Genomic DNA, 26555 nt, shown 5'->3' on the forward strand with positions numbered 1-26555 from the left:
CAAAAAATAAAAACAAAGTTATTATTCCTTCAAAAAAATAAAAAAAAGGTTATTAATATTTAAAATAAAACATACAAAGCAAAATAAACCATCATCAGAAAAAACAAAAAAAAAATACATGTTTTTTGAAAAAAATTTTTCTTTCATTTTCGGACATAAAAATCAAAGTCCACGTGGTAGCGTTGCTTGGTTGTTTTTCCTCAACAAAATCGACAGTCATTTGTCAGATCATGACAACGCTGTAACTTGTTTGTAGCAGCTTGTATTTTATTCTATCTACTTCTCTCCACCCAGTTTTACAGGTGTAAATAACCAGTGGCGCAATTTCGTCAGAATCCTGGAGGGGGGGGGGACTTGGAGTCAATTTTCACAAATCAAGTGAAAATGACAGTGAAAACTGAAAAATGATCCATGTAGTACCATAAAGGTAAAGATCTGACCCGCTCCGTATAAAATAAAATAGAGTAAATACACCTTTTTTGTTGTGGGCTAGTTTACACAAAACGTCTTGTACATCGACTGGAGCATCTCTGCATATGGATAATAAGGCCAATCCATTAAGCCGTTCCTGGCGTGTGGCATTCCTGGCATAAGATTTAATTCTTCTAATTGTAGACAAAGAACGCTTGTATGTAGTTGTAGTGACAGGAATCGTTGCATCAATCTTCAAAAATCGATGTAGAGTGGGGAAAATATTCTTATCATATTGTTTTAAGCACGTTATGAAATGTTTTGGTGCCACATTTCCCGACTATATCCACATTCTCCTCCAGATATTAAAAAGTGATGCATTAAAGCTGATTTTTTTTTTCTTTTTTCAAATCTTTGTGAATAATTTCCACCTAACCAATTAAAAAAAAAAAAAAAAATCGCATCTCTGTCTCTGGTATTTTAATTTGTAATTCAAAGTCTCAAATATGTTTCTCTCCTGATATATTAGATATCTATTGAATATATAATTCGATATATATATATATATATATATATATATATATATATATATATATATATATATATATATATATATATATATATATATATATATATATATATATATATGTATATACAAAATGTCCAATAATCAGGAATAAATCTAAATCATAACAGCAAATACATTAAAATAACCAAATCAGCAGTGTCATGGCTCATGCGTAATAACAGTAACTATAAATATAAGAACGACTGGCTCATTTGGTTGGCCACCAGACCAGCATTGCAATGCGGTACAATTGTGCCGTTTTTGGTACAATTCAGTAGTCCAGGCACAGTCGGAAATGTTTTGGTCCAACAAGTCTTCATGCAGATTTCGATTGTATTTGCTCCTTTGTGACTTTGTCGATAACTAGAAATGTTTATTGAGAATTCTTAAACAAGAGTGTTTATTGAAAATTTTCTTCTTGTTACTGCAATTTTTTATCCTGCTGTTCAGTTGGTAGAAAGTAATCTCTCGGGGTACAGTTTTTGGTCGGACAACTGGCACAGTTGGCAGTGCTGACAGAGTTCCGGAACAGAGTTTGACGTTAGGTTTTTTGGAAATAGTAGCATTTATTGAGTCCATAACGTGGACCTTTTTGACTAGTGCTATCATGTTAAAATACTTGCATAGAGGGGGACAGTTAGAAATTTTTTTCAAAAAAATATTACCTTACAATCCTTTCGGAAAAGGATGTAAGCTGTGTAAGTTGCCCATTGTTTCCCTACAACATTTGTTATTGAGAAATAAATGGAAAAGTTTTTTGAGGAAGGGAATTTCTGCGGTAGGGGGGGGGGGTATGATTTTCCTCAGTGGGAATTTTCCGTGGAAAGCAAAGTTTACGGGAGGAGCTTTCAGGGAACATTTTATACTTGGGGGGGAGGGGTATTCCCTGACGTGACTTAAAAAATAGTTAGAAATTAAAGTAATAAAATAAAGCAATAATTATTAAAATACAGCTTGAAAGAACAGAAATTATTCTGTATCCGGGGGGAGGGGGGCTGTCCCGTCCTCAACTTTCGCTCTTTCCGCCAAAGTTTGACTTTCCGTCATAATTTTTTTATGAGAGACTGCTCAAACACAATGGCTGTTGAATTTGAATGACAAGTATTTTTAAAGAACTTTCAGACTTTAGCGTAAAGGGCGAAGGTTGAGGAAGGGGTTGTCCCCCCCCCTAGATACGAAATAATTTCTGTTTGTTTCAAGTTATATTGATGGTCCTTATTTTCAGGTGCAAAAACACGATTTTCTTAATTTTCCCAACAATAAAACGAGTTAAAAAACGTAGGTGAATATCCCAAAAGGAAATTTCCTTTCTAAAATTCTTTTTTTCTTTATATCGCTTGCTGATTAAAAACCAAGCAATAGTCTATATTCAGTTATTCTATTGTTTTTCTATTTTCGCCAATTGTCCCCAAGAGATGCCATTTACCTTGTTACAAAAGTGAAAACGAAATATATGGCTTCACCTACTGTCTTTATGTTTTCCGAGGCTCAGCTAACATTCCTGTTTTGTATTCCCATTAGGATACTTAATGGATCAGTGGGGCATTGTGTTTTAACTTGTGAATTCCTTGGTAATTCTTAGCTTCAGTTTTAGTTAGTAGCAGGAGGAGGATAAACTAGGTAAGGATAGAGCAATGATAAAGATAGATTAGAGAAATTGCTGAGAAGCAAATTCTCATCATTTATTTTGAAATGAAACATTTTGAATAAAATTTTGAAATAAATAAAATGAAATGTTGAAATCAAACTTCCCTAATGGACATATAACTGGTATGTGTCAAACAAGGTTCTATGCATTTTTTTTTCACTTTCATGGAACTAGCCCCCCCCCAAAAAAAAATAGGGCCTTCTGCGAAATTTTGAAGATTTTTCTAAAAGATCTGGCGGGAAAATGAATTAGATTTATTAAGGGTTTGCCGACAACTCTTCTTTATAGACGTTTCATAGTATATTAATATTAATTTTGATTTCTATAACTTTCTTGTCCCTGTCAGAAATAATCAAACTCTCTATGCATAGCACTATAAACCAAGAAACAATAAAATTTGCTTTTGTGTTAATTGAGGATTTTTGGTGAAATAAAATCAGTCGAGCTAAAATTTAATTGCTTTTTCCGTGAAATTTGTTTCATCAACTTTTTATTGGTAAATGAGAGTCGAGGCCTTATGCAGTATTTTTGTTTGGGAGGGGGGGTAATTTTTAGATAAGGAGGCTATGAAATAAAGTTTACAAAAAGCGTCAAATCTTGGTTACATGCATTTTTGTTAGTTTTTACGAGTCGGGTGGGATCAAACCACCTCAATCATTCCAAATATATTCGACTAATACACAGTTCCCTCAAATTTTTATTTGTTGTAACGAAAAGTATGCCTGCTTTATAATTAGTCACTGGAGAGTATGATCAGCTGTATAGTATAGTATATTTGAAACAAAAAACCACAGGGCTGAGGTGATAAAGAACGAAAGATAAAAGAAAAACAAATGTGTAAAAGCAGCTGAAATAATCAATTAAACAATTAAAAAAAATGATTAAAACAACATAAAATACACTAATATGAAGATAAATATCGTAGAATACCCTCCTGCTGGGTCAGGTCCAGAGAAATAAACCACGCCAGGTTCCTATTACTAACAAAACAGACATTTCTCCAACAATTTTTCACCCACATCTCTTCCCCCTTATCAACTCCGAATTTTTTTTTCAAACCCCTTAACCCTTCATGCTTCCCCAGAAAATGTAAAAAATTCACGCCTAAGTAGCAGCTAGAATTTAAAGTAAGGGCCTTCTGGGAAATGATGAAATGAGTGGAACGATATATTTCCGCATGTATCATCTATATTTTCGTGTAGGTCTATATTTAAGTATGCTATAGATGTCAGTAATGTATTTTCGTTAACGTGCTATATATTTTCGAACATCATTCCTTGCTGTCCTTATTTTGGTCTTACATTTATGCCTACTCTAAAAACTATTTTCTGAAGACATGTTAAGGAAACCCGAAACAAACAAATAATCACAATATACAAATCACATTAACACTAAACATATATAAAGATAACAGATTGTAATATAGATAAAAGGAAAATGTTTGAAAATATATTCGTTTTCAGTAAAGCGCAAGTGACGCAATAGCCTTTAAAAGGTTTATGAGCGGGTGGAAGGGTAGTATCCCTACTCCTACAAGAAGTGATTTCAGTTCACTTCTTATATTAGTATCTGTAATGATTATTCTGATGTGATTATTTGCTGCAGTTTCTATTTGTTTTGGGTTTCAGTTATTCATTGATAGTATTTCTATTATTTCTATTTCTATTTCTATTTGTTGCAGTTTCTATTTGTTTTGGGTTTCAGTTATTCATTGATAGTACTCAAGTTTGAATTATTATAGGACTTCATTTCTGCTCGTCTTAGGTTTTAACTAAATAAAAAAAACAAGTCTTTTCAACTGAAAGTAAGGAGCAATATTAAATCTTAAAACGAACAGAAATCATTACGTATATGGCGGGTTCTCCCTCTCGTTATTACTTCGCTTTTTACGCTAAAGTTCGAATTTCGTTCCAATTCTTTAAGAATTACCCCTGAATCGCAAAAGCCCTTTAATTAGAATAAATAGCTTTTTTGAAAGTACTAAAAAACTAGCATAAATAGTAAGAATAATATGAGAGGGCAAACCCCCTCATATACATTATAATTTCTGTGCGTTTTAAGTTTTAATGTTGCTCCTTACTTTCAGTTGAAAAAAACTTGTATTTTTGAATTTACTTTCTGATTGTTTTTTAAATCATGCTGGGAAATCCGACGCCCCTTTATGGAAAATTCTCTTTCCATGTTAAAAATTCCTCCATGGAAAGATCCTCCAGTGTAACCTACTCCTCCCGACACTCCCACTAGCAACCCCTTGAAAACGTCTTTATACTTCCCAATAACCAATACTATTTATAAATAATGGGCAAGGTTTATAACTTGCAGCCCTTCCCCCGGGGGCCGTGGGCGATTAAGTCATCCCCAAAGACATGGTTATTAGGTTTTTCGACTATGCTGAACAAAATTGCTATCTCAAAATATTGATCCGGTCACTTTGGGAAAAATAAGCGTGGGAAAGGTTGCCCTCCAATTTTTTTTGGTCACTCAAAAAGGGCACTAGAACTTTTAATTTTCGTTTCAATGAGCCCCTTTTGTGATATTCTAGGACCATTGGGTCGATACGATCACTCCTATATATATATATATATATATATGAAAAAAAAGCACGTATCCGTGATCTTTCTTCTGGCGAAAAATACAAAATTCCACATTTTTGCAGAAAGGAGCTTAAGACCTCTACAGTGTAGTTCTCGGATACGCTGAATCCGAGGGTGTGGTTTTTATGACTTTTAGTGGCTGTTTCCCCCTTTTTCGAAAATATGGCAAATTTTCTCAGGCTCATAACTTGTGATGGGTAACACTAAACTTGATGAAACGTATATATTTAAAATCATCATGAAAATTCAATTGTTTGATGTACATACTCTCTATATTATATCTCTGTATATCGCAATCGTTCCTGAAATATTACGCATACGCCGTTTTTACAACCTAGATGTGCTTAGTTTCTTTTGATTTAGTTTAATATCGCCCTCAATATTTCCTGAAAAAATTGAACCTTTAGATATCAACCCGATTATGACCTGGATAAAGCAAGACCTGGATAAAACAGCAATATACAAAAGCTTCTGTTTCGATTCTGTTTCTGGACGGTTCTGGAATTGAGCTTTGACTCCATGACAATCTCTGTATTATATCTCCGTGTATTGCAGTCGTTCCTGAGATATTACGCGCACGCCATTTTGACAACCCTGGATACGCCATTTTGACAACCATTTTAATGTGCATAGTTTCTTTTGATTTAGTTTAAAACCCACCTCAATATTTCCTGAAAAAAATGAAGCCCTTACATAGCAACCTGATTATGACATGGATAAAATATGAGCTGGATAAAACATGACCTGGATAAAACAGAAATATACCAGAGCTTCTGTCTCGATCACTTCTTTCCAAACATCCTTTACCGCCACCTCTTCTATTCAGTCTAGTTCAGGGATGTTTCTACAAATTTAACATCGAACCGCTCCTCTATGTTTTCAATGTAGGGCCCTTCTTAATTCTCGCGGCTAATTAGATTATATGCGCAAATATAATTTAAGTGGCCAACATCAAATCATATATTAAAAAAAAAAAAAAAATCGAACCGCTCCTCTATGTTTTCAATGTAGGGCCCTTCTTAATTCTCGGGGCTAATTAGATTATTTGCGCAAATATAATTTAAGTGGCCAACATCAAATCATATATTAAAAAAAAAAAAAAAAAAAAAAAAAATCGAACCGCTCCTCTATGTTTTCAATGTAGGGCCCTTCTTAATTCTCGCGGCTAATTAGATTATATGCGCAAATATAATTTAAGTGGCCAACATCAAATCATATATTAACAAAAAAAAAAAAAAATCGAACCGTTAAGTGGCCAACATCAAATCATATATTAACAAAAAAAAAAAAAAATCGAACCGCTCCTCTATGTTTTCAATGTAGGGCCCTTCTTAATTCTCGCGGCTAATTAGATTATATGCGCAAATATAATTTAAGTGGCCAACATCAAATCATATATTAAAAAAAAAAAAAAAAAAAAAAATCGAACCGCTCCTCTATGTTTTCAATGTAGGGCCCTTCTTAATTCTCGCGGCTAATTAGATTATATGCGCAAATATAATTTAAGTGGCCAACATCAAATCATATATTAAAAAAAAAAAAAAAAAAAAAAAAAAAAAAAAAAAAAAAAAAAAAAAAAAATCGAACCGCTCCTCTATGTTTTCAATGTAGGGCCCTTCTTAATTCTCGCGGCTAATTAGATTATATGCGCAAATACAATTTAAGTGGCCAACATCAAATCATATATTAAAAAAAAAAAAAAAAATCGAACCGCTCCTCTATGTTTTCAATGTAGGGTCCTTCTTAATTCTCGCGGCTAATTAGATTATATGCGCAAATATAATTTAAGTGGCCAACATCAAATCATATATTAAAAAAAAAAAAAAAAAAAAAAAAAAAAAAAAAAGATCGAACCGCTCCTCTATGTTTTCAATGTAGGGCCCTTCTTAATTCTCGCGGCTAATTAGATTATATGCGCAAATATAATTTAAGTGGCCAACATCAAATCCTATATTAGCAAAAAAAAAAAAAAAAAACAAAAAAAAAAAAAAAAAAAAGAGCTAAGAGCTCAGACTAGAAAGGGAAAGCAACGGGCCTATTAAGTTTATGTTATAAAACGATTGGAATCTTTAAAATAGTAATAATTGTGTATAGAAATAAAATGTATATTTGGTAGGTATACGGTAGATATAGTTTAGACTTTGAAGTCTGGCCTATCTCTAGCTTATGCTTCTTTAAGATACGTGTTTTATACTCAACATGTTTTTTTTGTGTGTGCGAGAAGTGCACTGAAACATTAAGAGTTGTTTAGGGGCTCAGTTAAAAGTTAATTTTTATATCTAATTATTTTGTAAATAATTACAAAAGACTAAACCATAGACAAGGTAATAAGTTACCTTTTTGCGCCGCATTATGGGCCTAAAAAAAATTGTCCCAGAAGCAATTACTGATTTAGGAAAGAGTATAAAAATACTTCAGGTGGTATAAATGTATACTTAATAACATAAATAAATAAACTAAACATATGCCTATCCAGAAGTTTCTCAGAGATACTTATTTTATGGTTAGCGTTGTAGTATAAAGGTAAAGGTAGGGAACAAGGAATTGGACATAATAGTCCCTACTGATGGTACTGACCTCTGTTTCTTGGCCATTCAGCCAGGACGTGCAATGGGTATTTGGGGGCCAACCATCCTGTGCTTTCGTACATCCTTCTTGTTTACCTTCCCCAGATTTTTCAGGTACCCGTTTAGAGCTGGGTCGACTATGGCTGAGCTTACTTAGTCACGCCACTGACCTCTGTCCCAAACCAAATAATTGGGTATACTAGGATTCGAACTTTCGTTCTCTTGGACAAAGGATTCTAAATCCAGTGCGCCAAGTGTGGTGTGTATAATTATTTAGCGTGGTTGTATAATTGATTTTAATTATTTTCTTCTAGAAGGAAGAGTCTATGACTAGACTCTTGGAGTGGAAACAAAGAATGCTCCAGTCTCCTTTGACGAAGAAGCAGAATGGTCGGTCTAGTGACACCTCGAGCCCTCTATCTCACACTTCAACAACCCTTAAAAATCGATCGAAGTCTAATTTGACTGCTGTTAATGTAGCAACATTGTCAGCTGATTTTGACGGTGGCAGTGTTCGAAGTCATAGCAGTCGTGGCAGAAAGTCGAGACCGGCAACGCCGAGCTCTGACGAAGGTAAGTTTTTTTTTTTTTTTTTTTTTTTTTTTTTTTTTTTTTTTTTTTTTTTTTTTTTTTTTTTTTTTTTTTTTTTTTTTTTTTTTTTTTTTGTCGGTATGGAACTACTGTGCAACTTTGGCTGCAAGATTATCTGTAAACTTTGAAATCATCCTCTTATGGACTGTCTGTGTTCAATCAAGCTGACAATCTAATTTAAAAGATGAGATTATGATGTTGCCTAAACTTTTTATTTAGTTATATAATTTATTTTAAATGGGTTGCTATAATTAATAATTTAATTATAAATAATCAGTAATAAAAGTGAACTTTAAAATCGCTATCTCATGGCTATGTGTGTTCAATCAATTTAGTAATATAATTTTTAAAGATAAAATTACGATATAGCCTAAACTTTTTATTTAGCTATATAATTTATTTCAAATTGGTTGCTATAATTAATAATTTAATTATAAATAATCAGTAAAATAAAAGTAAACTTTAAAATCGCCATCTCATGGCTGTATGTGTTTAATCAGTTTTATAATATAATCTTTAAAGTTAAAATTACGATATAGCTTAAACCTTTTATTTAGCTATATAATTTATTTCAAATTGGTTGCTATAATTAATAATTTAATTATAAATAATCAGTAATAAAAGCGAACTTTAAAATCGCCATCATATGGCTGTGTGTGTTCAAGTGAACTCCTCAGAGTTTAAATTAAATTTTGTCAATTGTTTATATATATATTTTGGGGGATTTTTTGGTCAAATATGGCCTGTGTTAGTTATTAATCTTTCTCTTTTTTTTTTACTAAATTTGTTAAAATAATTTGCTAAGTAATGTTTTCAACGGCAAATCGGGTTAATTAATTGCTGCCTTTTCATCATAAAAGAATAAATCGTTCTAAACAACTGAGGCATTTTTAATGCAGTGACAAAGTAAACCTTATGTACTAATAGTAAATACTAAAAAGTAAATAAAATTAAAGTTAAATAACAAAATTTAACCAGTAGATATTAATGCTAAATAATAGTAAATATTGTTTACTAAAATTTCCTTTTAAACGAATATACACTTTTATTTCAGCTATTGAAATCAGAGGAACTCTTTGTAGAAAAGAACTAAAAAAATTATTTCTATAAAATAAATTTATAGAGCTATTTTTCAAAAATTGTGATTAAAAAACCCATTATTTTCACTGGCTTACAACTTCAAGTAGTAGAACCAAGAAGTGAATTTAATTTTTATCCCTGGTCGTTCGTACGGAGTTGATGTTCTCCTTGGAAGATTCTTTTGAAATTGTTATCCAGAGACTGCTGTTAAATCAAAAGCTTAGTTCAAGAACCATCCTAAACCTTAATTTGAAATTAAACAAAATCCAAGTTGAATACAATCAAAGCCAACGCTCATGTCACCTTATGCAACTTGAGACATTAATTAGAATCCGATAGTTTAATCCTAAAGCTGAAAATCTGAAACAAAGGAAAAAATATATATATAAATTCGGTAAAATTCTAGTTGATTGACTTCTTGCTATCTCAGAAAGTGGCTAAGGTTAGGAAAATGAAACTTTCAGGGATGGGTCTACAGGCTAAAGTATGTCCCGGGAAAGTATTTTGAAGTACCTACCTCCACTCCTTCTCCCTCTAGAGGGCCCTGACCTTTGATGACCTTCAAAAATATTTGTGTTATAAAAGTGAAACCTTGCAAAACAGATCTTCTGCTTGAATGATGTACAACAAAATTATTTTCAGCTTCACAACTTTGCTCAATCCCAATTTATAAAGTTTTAAAGATATGCAAATACAATTCCTAAATTTCGAAAAAAAACATTGATATGGCTCAGAATTCTACTCAAATAACAGGAATTGCATTTTGAGAACTAAAGGCAGAGAAAAAGCAACAGGTAACCGAAAATTAAGGTAAAATGTTGTTTTGTCAAAATTTCAATAGGTATAGACCTGTCATGTAGGTAAATTTCAGGGCTCTCTAGAGGGAGAAGGAGTGGAGGTGGGTACTCTAAAATACCTTCCCGGGATATACTTTAGCCTGTAGACCCACCCCCAAAAGTTTCATTTTCCTAACCTAACCCCTTTCTGAGATAGCAAGAAGTCACTCAAATAAAATTTTACCAAAAATTCTACCGCAAGATTTCAAATAAAGATGGACCAATCAATTCCAATCAGAACTGTAGTTTTTTTTTTTTTTTTTTTTTTTTTTTTTTTTTTTTTTTTTTTATTATTATTATACAACTCGGGAAAATAGAAGCATATAACTAATAAACAGATAAACACATAAACAGGTAAAAAAAAAAACAGAATAAGCAGACCAAATTAACAGGTCAAAAAAGCAGAATAAACAGGTCAAAAAAGCAGAATAAACAGGCCAAATAAACAGAAACATGATGATAGTGCACAATAAAACAAAAATTGAAATTGAACTAAAGGCTAAATTAAAAGAATCTATTTCACAGGAGTACTGTGTGAAGCAACACTAAAGTCAATACTTCACATCAGTGAAGTCAATACTTCGCGAAAGTTAGGGTGTCTCAGGCGACTTAGCTGTAGTTAGCAGACATAATTTATGTACGCTAATGCATAACATTTTTTTATAAGTTCTATATTTTTATAATATTTATGAATATTATAAAAATTAATATTTATTATTTATATTTATTAATAATAATAATATTAATATTTATAATATTTTTTTATAAGTTATAAGTTCTTTCGGGGGAAGGATTTTTGTGTTGGTTTTGGTTAGAAGTTTGGATAGACGTATTTCCGGGAGTTGTTTTTAGATAGGGGTTTGGTTAGGAGAAGTCAGGAGAAGAGATGTTTTGGGTTGAAGTCAATTTTGATATTTCTGTTCTAAGTTTAGGTGTTACTGTTATTGATAGAAGCTGTGCTAGAAAAAATAATTTTTGGGTAGAACATTTTTGGCACAAGCCAGTTTTGTAATTCTTGTGAAATCGCCCCATAAATCCATTGTTAATAGCATTTATACTTGAGGTATCTTACATTAAAGATGAGTCAAAAATGAGGCAAAAATGCAGTATTTTGTTTCTGGGAGGAAGGTGGGAATACGAAGCATTTTGAAGGGGATGGAGATAGGGAGTGAGGAACTTGAAAAGACGCAAAAAACAGGAAAACTATCCGGAAAGATTAGAAAATAAGGGAAAAATTGTGATTACAGGGGATGAAAGAAAAAAAATAAAATGGAAAAGCGGGAATTAGAACAAGTGATTCAATTATACATTATAGCATCTAATAAAAGTGGTCATGTGACTAAGTTCAGTTCGTATATAAGATTTTTTTTTCCAGGGGTGGGAAATTGGAAATGACGCCAAATATGTGCAACTTCATTTTTTATCTGTTTGTTTCTCTTGCTTGAAACTGTAAGCCAGTAAAAAAATCATCTGAGTAACAATTCTGTTAAGATTAGCCCCTCTTTGACTTAATATTCTTATTGTAGCAAACACTAAGGCCCTTTTTCCTTTTTTTTGTATAGCCTTTTTTTTAGTATTTTCCTTTTTTTAGTGGAATTTTGTATTTTCCTTTTTTTTTCCTTTTGTATTTTCCTTTTTTTAGTGGAATTTTTAGATTTGACGACGGATTTCGGTTAATTAAAAAAGAATGGAGAGTGTGTGCTAGCCTCAGAAAATAATCCATAACAGCATATAGCGTTTAACTTTTTTTGGCTCTTTTCATGCTTCGTGATTTTTTTTTCCCGAAACTATAGGTTTGTGTTTATTTTCATTGTCTGTGAACCCACGTAGGGTCAAGGCTCAGGTCTGAAAGGCCCATTGCCTCCCCCCCTTCCACAAAAACTCGACGTTAAGTTCGACGACGTTATGTTCTAGAAACTAGATCAGAAACTTATTACTACACTAATCTTGCCGAGAAATTTATGCCAAACACAAGATAACATTGGTATTTTTTGTTTAACATTAGCGTCAGTTTCCAATTGTCAATCATCCTTACTCTTTGGGTTTCGCTATAAACACATATATGCACAAATATGTCATATATTTATTTCCTTTTGTTTCTAATGTGTTATTGTCGTTTGTTAGCTTAATTAAAGTGCCTTAGCTCTAAAATTGTCTGTGTTGTAATTAGCTTATTATAGACAACTTATTTGCAAGAGCTTTTTGATAATTCTATTGCTTTATGCTACTAACGCCATCTTTTTAAAAATACAGTAGTGCGGTATTCATTACTCTGGCTTGCGGCTTGTCTACAGTTTTTTATTGGAGATAATTATCCCTCCTTCTTGATAATCCTTTTTCCGTTTCCCCAGTTTCATAGTCACTATGTGTAAGCTGAATTCGTTTGAAGTGAAGAGAGTTAATTTGTAAGCGTTCTGTTGCGATATTGAAGAGCAGAAAATGATTATACTTTCTGCTTTAAGTAAAACTAGCTTATTAGAAATTAAATATAAATAATTTTTTTGCATTTTTAAGGCTTATGTTTTTAGTAGCTTTGGTAGCTGAGATTCGGCCTTATCCAATCACTGAATTATATTTTAAAATTTGCTTTGAATTTTTTTGAAATTGAATACTTCAAAAATTGGCTGAAAATGGTTAAAAAAGGATTTTGTTTTTATTTTAAGCACGTTTAGATCAGTCATACTTACCTTGAAACTTATTTGGATGCTGACCATGGTCTAATAATAATTTATTTTTGACCTGCTACAAAAAATCAAAGCGGAGTATCAATAAAAGAAACACTATACAAAACAGAAAAAAACAAGAAAATAAAGCAAACGAGTAAGGCCTCTGTGGGCGGGCAGATACTTATAAGTAGACTGGGGTATTTTGCCAGCAAGCTCCGTGAGCTTCGACCCAATATCCGGGAACTATAAACAGATATGAGGCTACCATGGAGGCAGATACAATAGAAAACGGGAAAACCGGAAAAAATAAGAACGAATTGAACTGATATCTTTTTTATGAAAAATAGGGTAAATACCAGAAAGAAACAAAACCGAATGATCTGTAAAAACCGAGTATAATTTAGCAAGGTCTGCATTGCGCAGGTACCGATTTCCTGATTCAATGCCTTCGGCCGGAAGTCCAATTCGTGGCTGGGGGCAAATCATCCGACACTTTCTTTCTTTCAAATGTATGAGAATAGATGGTGCTGCGGCATTCACATAAAATTTTGAATTTCTGCTCGTGTAGTATCGTCTTTTACGCCAAATATTTATAAATGTTGGGTGCAATAATAATGTTTTTAAAATGGAAGAACTCGTCCAATATTGGCTAGAAATTGTTTTTCTATTTTTTAAGCGAGTTTAGAACAATCTCAAAGTAAAAGACTAAGCATTATTATATTTCTGTCTCGTATGAATAGACAGATCTGAAAGTAATAAATACAATTGTATATTGTCCTTTTGGTGAAAGTTAAAGCTTTAGTTTTTTTCGCATGTATCAGAGGTAAAATAAACCTTAATAAATTCCTCGCCCTGATATTTTTTTTTAATATACGAAAATAATGATGCTGTGATATTCGCGTTTGATTTTTAGATTTCTGCTCGTGTACTATTGCATTTTGCACATGTCATTTAAAATGTGTCTAATTTGTTAGATTTTTGATGGTGAATCTCTTCAATTGTTTTCTTTAATAGAAGATTTTGATCTCAGATATACTAAAGGTGCTTATTATAAATATTATACTAATTAGTTATACTAAATATACTAGATAATTATATACAAAATAATTATTCTAAAAGTGCATTAAATACTGTTTTACTCCTGTCCTTGCTGCTAAAGATCCTTAGTTTCACTTTTACTGTAATCCATGACATAGGAAACTCAAATTAGGCTCCGAGAAAAATAACAAACGCTAATTTTATATATATATATATATATATATATATATATATATATATATATATATATATATATATATATATATATATATATATATATATATATATATATATATATATATATATAAATATATATATATATATATATATATTATATATATATATATATATATATATATATATATATATATATATATATATATATATATATATATATATATATATATAAAACAAATTCATTTTGCTGTTTATACAAAACTAAATAAAAGTTTAGGTTTTTATATTTTTCGGTATTTTTAAATCTTGCTTTGCGTTGGACTGAAGATAAATAAATTATTTTTTCTCTTTTCAAAAGGACTTAAAAGTTACATTCATTGACATGCTTGTTTAAGTAGCCAGCCTAGTAACCGTCTGCAGTTTAGGTTAGCACTGATATTTCGTAATCCAGAAGAAGATTGAAAAAAATGTGCTTATAATCAGAAAAAATTCAGGTTAGATCTGATAAAATTTATAATCCTGATTGAAGTCAAAATTCTAAAAACAAGATAAATAAGTTTGTTTTTAAATGCATGGAAAAGTCTTACTCTCAGAAAACGTTTTTCCAGGCGTGAAAAACTTGGATTGTTACTTGAAATCTAAACTCAAGTAATTTCTGTTTGAAATATTTATCCTTTTTCTGGGTGCGCTGCGCTATCGTTGGCGATAGAAGTTGGAGTCCCTACTAAATCCACATTTAAGTGCTTAAGCTTCCTTAAGTGATTTAGCCTCAGTTTTTAAGTTTTATCTGTTTCCAATATTCTTCTAGTTTTACTGTTTAAAGCCGCTATTTGCGGTTACCTGTTTTTTGAACGTTAACCCTGTTGGGTGAAATTCACTGGTTCAAAACATCGAACGAAAAACGGATACGGTATTTTTGCCCGTCCTATCTACTTCTAAAGTAGTTACAACAAAAGTGTAGGACAACACTTGGGTTCTTTTTTCGCCCAACGAAAAGCGGATACGGATTCTTTTCCCGCCGTTTTAAGACAATTTGTCGTAAAGGTTTTCTCGAGAATAGCCAAGGTTTCTCTTAGGGCTCAAACGCGCTGTTTTATCCTTTTAGCGTTACTTCGATCATTTAAACTAAAATTCGGTCAATATATTTACAAACCACCCTCAGAAATTTCGATCATATATTTAAAACAACAAAGCTAGGTAACTGAGTAGGCCTTTACTTATTGCCTTTACACCTTGTCTGCTTTTGCTCAGGGGAAAAGACTTTTCCTTCTTCTGGGCATGCTGTCCGTACTGGGGTGGATGAGTGGTCGTTGTCCTGACTGATGCTTGGAAAAAACAGTTGCTGTATGTCATATTTAGAGGTGACATAAATCAATAGACTGTGCATCTTTTACTTCAATGGAAATAACAGGCCTGCAGTGCAACGGCTTTGGGACCACAAGAAGCGAAGTGGCTTTGGAGCCACTTCTGTGGGAGAAGTGTCCATCCTTGCTTTATGTTTAGCCTCCACATTATTTTAGTAATTGATTCTTCAGAAAACGGAAGTGCTTCAAGAAGTGTTTTTGCGTAAGTCGCAGTTGTTTCACTTCGAAAAATTCAACATTAGCGTACTTGTAGCTTTTGGAGGCCCTCTGAAAATCCAGCACTTTGTTCGTTTGAATAATGATCTACGGATGCTTTCTAATAACTTTTTATGAGCGGCTTTACCAAGTCCAGTGGTGAATGTTCCTCGGCGGGCTTGAGACTTCTTTCAAGTCAAATATGGACGGTATCCACTTTCTGTATGCTTGAGCGAGCTGGCTCACTATTATTGTAATATTTCATTATTACTGTATAGCCAAGCTCATGATTGAATTTCTGTTCTGTGACAGACATGAATCTGGCTAAGGGATAATCTCAGAAACGTCGGGGTAGACAATTTTTTTTCAACCATCAAGAGAACACCACATGGTAGCTCGTTCGCTCCAAGACTTGTAACTGTTTTAGGCCACACTATGCGGTGCACTTCTTCTGTGTGTTCCGTGGAAGTCCGTTTATATGATAACACACCCGTCTAACTAAAAGTTGTAATTTTACTTTTGTAGAAAAACGACGAAGCATTATCATAAGAAAAATGTGTGATATGTATGATATGTGATACGTGTGATACGTGATATGTGTGATTTGTGCGATATGTGATATGTGGGATTGTGATACGTGATATCTGCAATTTGGGCTTAACAGTTACGAAAAATGTCCCTGCGTTAATCATCTCGTTAGTTAAGAAAAATTTTGCTTCCAGAAATGGGGGAACATGCACTGACGATAAGGTCGTATTGTTGATTTGTTCAGCTGAGATGCATCTTGCGACAAAAGGAACTATACCACTAAAAAGAATGTATGAATTAACACTAGATAGCCTTCCTACCTTAATTTCGACTACGTATGTCAGTTACGACCTTTTTGCTATCAACCTGTAATTAATGGTTGCTTCTAATTAACTAATTTAAACAACTAGGTTTTATTTCATTGTCCTTGGTACTTAAACAACTAAATTAACGGTTCAAATATAATACTGAGAATTAACTAAAGTTTTTTCAGTAGCGCGCAGACGTCAAACTCTGCTGGTTAATAAATATATATATATAAAAACGTAAATAAAAGAAGTACTAGAAATAACCTCCGCCTGAGACTTAAAGATAAAATAAAAACAACACAAGCGTTAGAAAAGAGTAAAGGTTTATCCTCAATTATATTCAGGATGTATCCTGAGACCGAAAATTCCTAAACCTTAAATGTTCCTAAAATTTAAAAAATTCCTAAACCTGTCATAGACCGAAAATTCGAAGAAGAAGCGTTTTACTAATATAAAAACGAAATAAAACCACATAGCTCAAAATAAAAACTGTTTTCCATAGCCCTACATAGCCGTGTTTTCCCAAAACCACATAACCCCACTCCTTTTTACTAAAATACAAATTAAATATAAAACATAAATATGAAAATTATAAGTAGATGTATAATCATAAAATAGACATATTACTTAAATAAAAAACTTAACATTCTACTAGGAAACTGGAAACTAGAAAACCCCCCATTGCACTTCCTGGCTGAAGGGCCAAGAAACGGAGATCAGCACCGCCGGTACGGACTGTAAAGTCTAATGCCGTATCCTTTACCTTTTTTTTTTAGGAAACTAGAAATATTACTTAAAATTTTTCTTACCCAAAGTTCCTGCAATTTTCTGTCCCATCAAACTTGATATTTTCTCTAACTATCTCTTCATAGATAGGAGTTAATTCAGGATATTCTCAAAAGATTTAACTTTTAGTTTTATTATCTCGTTTTTGAAAGAAATTTGAAAAATGACTTGTAATAGAAGTACAATATTTGCTTCAATCATCGTTGCTGAAATAAGAATTAAAGATATATATAATAAAAAAAAGTAACCAATAACTAATATATGAGCAAAATAAAATAGTCCCAGGGTATTTAAATTGCAACAGTGAGACTCAATGTCTCGCTGTAAAAGCTAAGAAGTTTACATTGTGAAGCTGAAAAGAAAAAAAAAATTTTTACTTACAACTAAGGCTCTATTTTCGACAGAATACCACCTCGTCTTAAATCCCTTTCGTGGCTTGCTTATTTTGTTTTTTAGACCCCACCCCAAAAAATAAGCAATTCATCAAAAAAAAAAATCAAGGTCATACAAAGAAAGGGTTTAACCCCGGTAAATAGATCTTAAATTAAACAGGAGTAATTTATTACAAGAGAAATAATTTAAGTTGATTCATGAAGTCTTTCATATCATGCTTTATGGCCTGGAAGTATATATATTTGAAATCCTGCATACTTTCGCTGCTCTGGTATTATCATATTATATCGAGGAATACGGTCACATTTAATATGGCGCTGCCTATAGAGAGATAAGGTCTAATGCCTGTGGTGTGATTTAAAAATTCGAGAGTTAAATAGATAAATTTTGAACCAAATAGGATATTAATGCCTTTATAAGACATAAAGTACTTTTAGTCAGCCTTTTATATCGAATTTGTCCCGTTGAGCCTCTAAGTGAAGGGTCGCTGGCCCGAGTCTTAGTGGCGCAAGGGCCACTTGTTTGTTTTGGCGCAAGGGCTAGTGGTGTTTTTCTTTAAGATGAGCTAAGGAGCGATCTTCTTGCTAGAAGAAAACAATAAACTGGTTTAACTTGTTCTTTACCATGCAAAAAACTTGCGTAATGGCTTTGTGTTTGATCGGATTATGGTCATGACTCGACATTCGAAAGGGAAGGCCGACCTGAAAATTTGTTTGTTTTAATATTGTTCTAATAATGCCACATTTTTAACCTTGGAGTTTTCAAGCCCTTTAGTGAAGTTCCAAAGTCTCAGGGAGCCCAAATCGTCTTGTCCCTTGTGAACAGCTTGAACTCATTTTTCTAGTCGTATAGTAGACTAGCAAACTGGTTCTACCGGTTCCTTACCTATCAAAAAGTCTGCACAACAACCTTGACTCTTGGTTTAAAACTATGATTCTCAACGTGGAGTGCAGACCCCACCTGTGGGGTGGACATGAAAATATTTTGGTATACCATGGGCGGTACGAGCACCCTTTGGCTAACTAGACTTTAGAGCCTTGATTTTGCGAAAAAAAAATACACGATACTTTTGAAATACATTTTGGTATTAAAGCATATACTTCATGCATTGCATTAAAGCTGTTAAAAAACAAAAACGGTATTTTTCACTAGCATCAAATATGCCTAGAGGACAACTCGAAAAAAATTACCAGTTTAATGGCCTTTTAAGCTTCCTTTGGGTGAACATCTGTAAAATTTTGAATGGCAGTTTTTAAATATGACAATGGGAGCATCAGGATTTGATAAATGTCTATGTGGGGTATGGCCCCAACAGTGGTTGGGGACCACTGGTCTGAGCCATCAGACCACTGGTCTGATGTATGAAGAATATTTTTTTAGTCATTGACTGATATGTTTCAGGCAAATGCGCACACAGCTCTAAGCGAAATTTGAAAACAAAGAATCTTGTATCAATAAAAACAGCTAACGAAAAAATAAGGCCCCAAAAACAAATAAGGCTAAAAAAAACAAGGCTTTAACAAAAGGCTCTATAAAACAAACTATTAAACTCACTTTATTATTCAATAGCCAAAAAGTCACGCACAGAGCATGAAACCGCAGCGTTTTTTTTTTATGAAAACATGAGTAAAAAATAGCCCTTCCCCGGGAATTCAAATTCCCCTTAAACCCCCGACCCTGTGGTAATACAGTCGAGTGATGCTCTGCTAGGAACGGGCACAGTTATTGATCTCTACTGCCGTAAGGTTGGGCCACAGTTTTGCCACTTCTCCTTGAAACGTCGATTTGACGCCCTGTGTGCCAGCAGTGGCTCTGGAGCATTTTAATCCTTTTTTTTGTTTATCCTCAGGCTTTCCCTTATATATAAAAAAAAAGAAAAAAAAAAGAAAAAATCCTGTACGTTCTAACTCGATCCTTCAGCACAGGGTATTTTTACCAAACTACGTAAAAAAAGCATTACCTCATAGTGAAACCTACTGACTGCATGTAATCGCTGTGAGGAGATATAGTTACTTGCCTTTAGGAAAAAAGAAGAAGATAAAAACACCTACTCTCTCCTGAGCATCCAAAAACAAGACTGATTTGATCTCCGTTCTCTAGAAAATCCTCTATTACTCACTATTGAGCATTTGCTTTTTGTGTGACTTCGAAATCCAAATACGGCCATTCGGGGTTTGTGGTAGAAATTTTTTGAAATAAATATCTTATCCGAGGGACTTCGGGTAGCCAAAATTTTTTGCCCAATTACCCCTGAAATAGTATTCTTGTATTTTGACTTTTCAGTTTTCACTGCAAGCGCAATCCTGTCAAAAGTATAAGAAGATAAACAAATAGTATCACCGGTATGTCTCAAAATTAACTTGTATATCGTTAAAATAGATCTACCTCTCGCAAAAATAATACAATTTGATCCATCATAATCACATGATTATTTGGATTTTGAGTTTAGGATTTTCAATACTTTTTGCAAAAACGTGTAACCCCAAACCCACTCTTGTCCTCAACAATGACTTGAAACACAAATGTTGTCACAATATTTGGTTAAAATTTTACCCTGCGTACCTAGAAAAAAAGTAGCCCACAGCCCACGAAAAATAAAAATCTTATTTGTATTTTAACAAAATATCTTTTCTTTCAACTATTGCCGGTAAAAATCTATATAGGATAGTCATTCTTCATTTCTTCAGCATCAGTCTGATGGCTGATCAGCCGTCAGTCAAGTTCGATGGGTGATCGGCCGTCAGTCTAAAATCAGTCTGATCAGCCGTCAGTCTATTGTCATTCTTCAGCCAAAGAGTTGAATAAGTATGTAAAAGACATTAACAATGTATATTTGGCAATCCTGCTATCGAACTAGTAATTGTTGTAAAATTAAAGATTTATAGTAAGTATATATATGCTTTAGTTGTGCTGGTGGAGGACTTGGCTTGAGTCATTTGGCAGGAACAGGCGATTTGGAACAGCAGTAAGTCAGGGTTCGAAATGTAGAATTTGCTGGTGACAAGGCTAGAGCTAACTTTTCTAATAATCCTGAAGCTTCCGCTTTGAAAATAGAGCATAATCGCCTAACTCATATGCTTCGAAAAATAAAACTTCATATTAACTGAAAGTTTTTCTATTAGATGTTGAACGGAATCGACCCGTCCGAAGACGCTCTCGGCGCTCAAACTCTTCCGGAAAGTCTCGCCGTTCAAATGACTCAACCAAGTCCTCTAACTCAGTCCAACCAACCTCCTCCACCCAAGTTCAATCAATCTCACCGAATGTGACTATTGACTCCAGCCCACCTGACTATGAAAATGTGTATTATTCTCGAACAGCAAATCGAAAAAAAAGTGAGAGAAAAGAGGTTGCTGGAGATATGTCTCACGGAGGCTCTAAAAGTGATTCTGTAATTCGTCCAAAAGTGCTGAAAAAAGCGGTTCATAATGAATCTGATGTTGTGAAAGAGTTCACATATGAATATATCGATAACTCAAACTCAAAATCAAGCGAGCCAAAATGGATCCGTAACAAATTTCGCACGGTTGAAGATCTCCGTATGCCATTATTAGAGACTGGAATTCAACCAAGTTCATCAGTTAATGACAGTGATGAAATGAAAGAACTTTGTAGCGATTCTGATGCAGTGAATTCACAGTCTTTAGAAGAAAATACGCATTTTGGGTCGATCCGTGAAAATACAATGGAAAAAATTACATACTTTGGACCGACTTCAAAGAAAGAACTGGTAAGCAGTGGTAAGCAATCTGAGGTAATTTCCTCCCAAAATTCTGAAATATCTGCCATCTCGGATGCTGCTACAAAACTAGAAGAAATAAACTCTGCAAACAATAAGGAACCTTTACCTCGTTCCCAACTGTTTGAAAATACCAAAATTCTAACGCAGACCAAAAGGTTAGAGATTGGCTTCAACCCGAATGACCCGTTTACAGAGAGTGTTTTATCCGGTTCTAGCCTAGAAAAAAAGCATATGTGCTCTTTAAGGTTAAATCAGACTAAGTCGGCTACTAACCATAATTCACTGCATGGTATAAAAGAAGGAGATTATTGGGATAAGCGTGAAAAATTTTATCCACAAACATTAAACAGAGCGTTAGATTTTCGCGAAAATTTTAAAACGTTAGCCGGAACAACTTGCCACGAATCCCCAGATAAAGAACGAAAAGAAACAGTGCCGTGTAATATAAAAGACATTTGTTTAGTTGATCGTAAGATTAGAAGTCTCTCGAATTTTGATATTGGTGAATCTTCTTATAAGCGGGACTCATCAATTGACGCCTCGGAAAATAAAAAGATTGAGAATGAAGATTTTATCAAGAAAAAAATATCAGTCGACTCCGTAGTATTTTCGCAAGAAGCTGGTTTTCAATGTGCCGAAATTGCATGCAATGAAAATGACTTCGTCGGGCCAAATGATGATAATGAAACCAGTCTGAGGACGTTGAGTAGTGGTTATGATAGTATGACTAAATCTCCTGGAATAAATGAAGAATTTAAAGGAGATAGCGAGATTAGGCCGACTGGAATTTCACCACGAATCGTGAATTTTAATGACGTACAAAAGCGTGAAGCCTTCTGCTTCGATTCAAAAGAAACACAGCCAGAAGGCTCATGCTCAAATAAAAACTTTCGTTACAAAACTCTTGGAATAAATGAAGAGCCTCAAGGAAATAACGAGGTTAGGTCCACTGCAGTTTTACGACGTAATGTGGAATGCAAAGACGAACGAAAACACGAGTCCTTTTGCTTTAACGAGAAAGAAGTACAATCAGAGGGTACGTTCTTGAACGAGGATTTTCGTTATAAATGTGCCGAAATAAATGAAGAATCTAAAGGAGATAGTGATGTTGGTATGACTGTAATTTCACCCAGAACTGTAGACTTTGATGACGGGCAAAAGTGCGAATCCTTTCGCATTGACGAGAAAGAAATACAGCTAGAAAGCACGTCTTCGAGCAATACTTTTTGTTATGCTCTGTCTTCTACAAAACCTGTGATACTAGGACCTGTAATAGCTGATGACAATAGAAATGAATATAATAAACATGCCAGTATGAGTAGTTTGTATCATGATCGTCCAACGTCGCCAATTTTAGATGAACAAAATAAAGCTTTAGCGCATCCGACCGAAGACAAAGGTGTACTTGAATTTAAAGGCAAGAAGTCTTCAGAACCTGGAAAATTGATTCACGATCCATCATCAGGAAAAATTGGGAACGAACTGATTGCCAGCAAGGACAAAGGAATTGCACATGAATCCGCTGAAATAAAATGTGCTTTAAGAAAATCGATTAAAGACGATAACTACCTCGCTAAACACGGATCCCTCCCGAGGCACATCAAATCTGATGGTTGTAAGAGCACGAAAACTGATGGTTGTAAGAGCAAATCTGATGACGAAAGCTTGGAATTAGTTCGTAAGAGTCCATTGAAATCAGTTCTGAACAGCCCTATCTGGAGACAGTTAAAATCTGATGAAACATCTGAATCAATGAAGGAATTTGTAAAAGCACAGTATCTGCGTAATTTTGAAAAAAGAAAGGGTTTTGATGAAGTTAATGCGATTAGTGAAAGTGAGCAAGAGAAAGCTATTTCGACTCGCGATGGCAGTGATGTATTACTGAGGAGTGGACTAATTCGTGCACTGCCTAATCCTAGATGTACCTATACTGATGATCTTGGGAATGAGAATTCGCCTCCATCGACTCTTACAGCGGAAGGAATTGTTAATGTCACATATCGGGACTCACCTAGCAATTTTGTATCAGAAAAAAATATGCCAGATATTTCAGAATTTCAAGAGACTTTGAAAAAAGAGAAATCAAGCACGCCTTTGCCATTAGGCAATCCTACTGACCTTGCATATCCGTATAGGACACTTGAGTTTGAAAATAAGGTAGCTGATTTCGAAACAAATACGCAAACATGTCTTTCAACGGATTATCTGAATATGTCTGAAAATTTATATATGTCTATGACACCAGCACGTGGGTCTGTTATTAGCATTCAAGATCGCCAAAGCTCCGATGAAATTTATGTTGAAATGAGTGATGACTCAGGAAAGCAAAAGCCAATTGCTAAAAATGAGTTCGTGCCTGAAAATTCTCACTATGACTTTCTTTATAAATCAACAACTTCATATGAACCTGTTTATATGGAACTGCCTATAAAAGGGTTGCGACCCTCAGAGCTTAAAGGATCTGAAGACCCTTCTGTTGAAGATAAGAGTTCAATAAACCCTAGATTCAGTCTCTCTGATACATTTAGGCCTGCTTCATACTATTTAGGATCTAGTGTTCGAAAGTCTGGAGAAAAAGGTGAAAGTGATTCTGATAGTGATATTGCTTCTCCTCCGCCGATTCCAAGTGTAAGTCATGTGAGAAGTCATAGTTTGGATCAGACACCGAGAGAAGTGAGTGACCGCCGCAAACCTTTGACCGTTGTTACGAGTTTACAAGATCTTTTGAAAGATGTCAGTGAAGATGATTTACTTGTTGAAATGGTTAACACAGCAAAGCCTGAGACAGCGTGGCAGTGCAGGAAGTCCTTTCCGAATAAGATTAGCCCATCGCACCAACGCCAAGGATCTGCTTCAACTCTAGTACCTCTTTATGAAAACATAGATACTATTCAGAATGTTGAGCATGTTTGGTCGCCGAGCTTGAGTCAGCAGTCTCACACATCTCATCAGAGAAGCTACTCAAATACTTCTATTGGATCTAGTATGTCCAGCGGTAGGGATCCTGGCGTTCCTTACTATTATTCAGACATTATGAAGGAAGAGTCTTGTGGAAGCACAAGCAGCTTACGAACTCTGCCACCTGAGTCATTAGCACTAGCGGCAGGATTACTTCGTGGTTCGAAAACTACTGGCATTGATCAACGAAATATTTATGAAAGTCGAGGGAGGAGGGCGAGAACACCCGATTCTTATATAGAAAGTACTAATAGAGTTTCGAATCGACTTTCCCACTCTTTAGAAAGATTGATTGACGAGGATGTTGCCAGTGTTAGTCACCCAAGACATGGGAGTGAACCTTGGGATGAAGATAGTACTTGGCGTGCAAATTTGCGACGTGCATCAGTACGTCATGCTAAGACGGCTCAGCAAAAACCTCCCACTGGTATATCACGCTCATTAAATGCAACACCTATTCAACGAACTATCTGCCGAAGAAAAAGACTGCCACCGATTGGTAGAGATGCACCTGAAGAAGAACGCTCGGCACCTATTGGTGCTTCCCCAGAATCGCGAATGACACCTCTTGGACGGGATTGTATCAATCGTCCTGACCTGTCTGTTGATAGAAGAAGAAGAGGTCAAATAGAAGGCTATGTTTGGGATGAACGAGAAGAAAAGTTCCTTGCAAGTTCGGCGGCTTCATTAGACAGAGAAAAATTGCGTCAGTGGGATATGATGTCATCTGCTTCTTTGAATTGGAACGAAGTGCCACCTATTAGGCTGCGGAGGGAGCCTGTTGCTAGTTTAGGTACGCTTCAATCCAAGTAAATATTTATTGTTAATATTAAATAGATATTGTGTTTCTTTTAATGCTATTGTGAAAGTTTAAATGTACAAAACCATCTCTACTTAGAAGTTATAATTGGAAGGAATTTGCTTAAAGCCAGTTTCCATTTGGCATATTCTAAAAAATCAACTGAAAATTACCAGTTTCTGTATGGTCGTAAGGAAGTATCTTTAAGGATGTATGTAAGTTAGTAGAAAAATAAACCAAAGACTTTAATTTCTTAATATCAAATGGATCAGTTTAAAGTTGATTTAAATTAAAATTCTAGTTAAAATTAAATTAATTTGAAGTAAAATGTAACAACTGGTTCAGTGAAACAAATATTGTATGTTACACAAGGGTATTTTGCATGAAAACAATAAAGCAGTCTGCCATCTATCGTGGCTTTTTAGCACTAGTTTGGTATTAAAAAATAAAGTTTAAGTGCAACCCGTAACTAAACGTAATTCATGTGCTTAATTCCAGTGCTGCCAGGTACCTGCTCTGATAACCAGGGATCGAGTTTTGACATGCTCAAACAGGAAGTAGAGCAGCCTTTTCAGGGGAATAATTCATGTTTTCAGGTTCTAAATTTAAATTTATGTATAAATTTTGAAATTGTTATTAATTGAAATTATTAAAATATGAAATTATAAATTTTAAGTTGTTTCAGTTTGTGAAATAATTTTTATATGACAACATTGGCAAAATAATCTAACTTTATTTTGTATTTTGACTCTTAGACACTTTCATCTTATTGCATATTATCTTTGATGTGACGGAAAATTTACATCCGTAAATCTACAGGAGATGCCAAATGGAGATTGGGCCTATTCAGTTGGGAATGGGGCCTTTCCATTGTTAGTGCTATGTTTATTTTAGAATGTAGGGTTTTTCTCTACTTTTCAACTTTTATATCCTTTTTTATGATACTTTGTACTTGGAGTAATTTATTTAAAGAATTAAAGGAAATCTTAACAATTAAACATGGTCTGATTATTTTTATCGCGAAAGTTAGAATCAAAGAAGGCATCCAAAAAAGAAGGTCTGGTGATGAGAGAAATTATAGAATAAGCAGGAATGCTAATTCACGAGAATTTAGGGGTTAGTGGGAGGAGGCAAAACGCATTTTTCCGAATTCAGGGGGAAGGGTTCATGTTGTTATTTCACTGATTTATTCAATGAAAATACCAAAAAAATGTATTTTTTTTTCACGAAAATACCAAAAAATAAATCTATTTTTCTAAATTTAGAGGGAGTAGGTAAAAGAATATGGAGGGGCAAGTTCCCCGGG

At 34.0% G+C, this 26555-nt stretch overlaps 1 protein-coding gene across 5 annotated transcripts in view; it reads left to right on the top strand.

Annotated features, from left to right (window-relative positions):
* Positions 1 to 26247, top strand: part of LOC136038487 (uncharacterized) — a 138929-nt gene extending 112682 nt beyond the window's left edge. For all 5 annotated transcript variants that reach the window (XM_065721565.1, XM_065721566.1, XM_065721568.1 and 2 more), the window contains 2 exons: positions 8103 to 8361; positions 20873 to 26247. In XM_065721565.1, the coding sequence (XP_065577637.1) occupies positions 8103 to 8361; positions 20873 to 25263 (4650 nt within the window). In that variant the 3' untranslated portion in view covers positions 25264 to 26247. The remainder of the gene's footprint in view (positions 1 to 8102; positions 8362 to 20872) is intronic.
* The last annotated feature ends 308 nt before the right edge of the window (positions 26248 to 26555 follow it).

Source organism: Artemia franciscana, chromosome 18 (genome assembly GCF_032884065.1).
Source record: "Artemia franciscana chromosome 18, ASM3288406v1, whole genome shotgun sequence".
NCBI lineage: Eukaryota > Metazoa > Arthropoda > Branchiopoda > Anostraca > Artemiidae > Artemia > Artemia franciscana.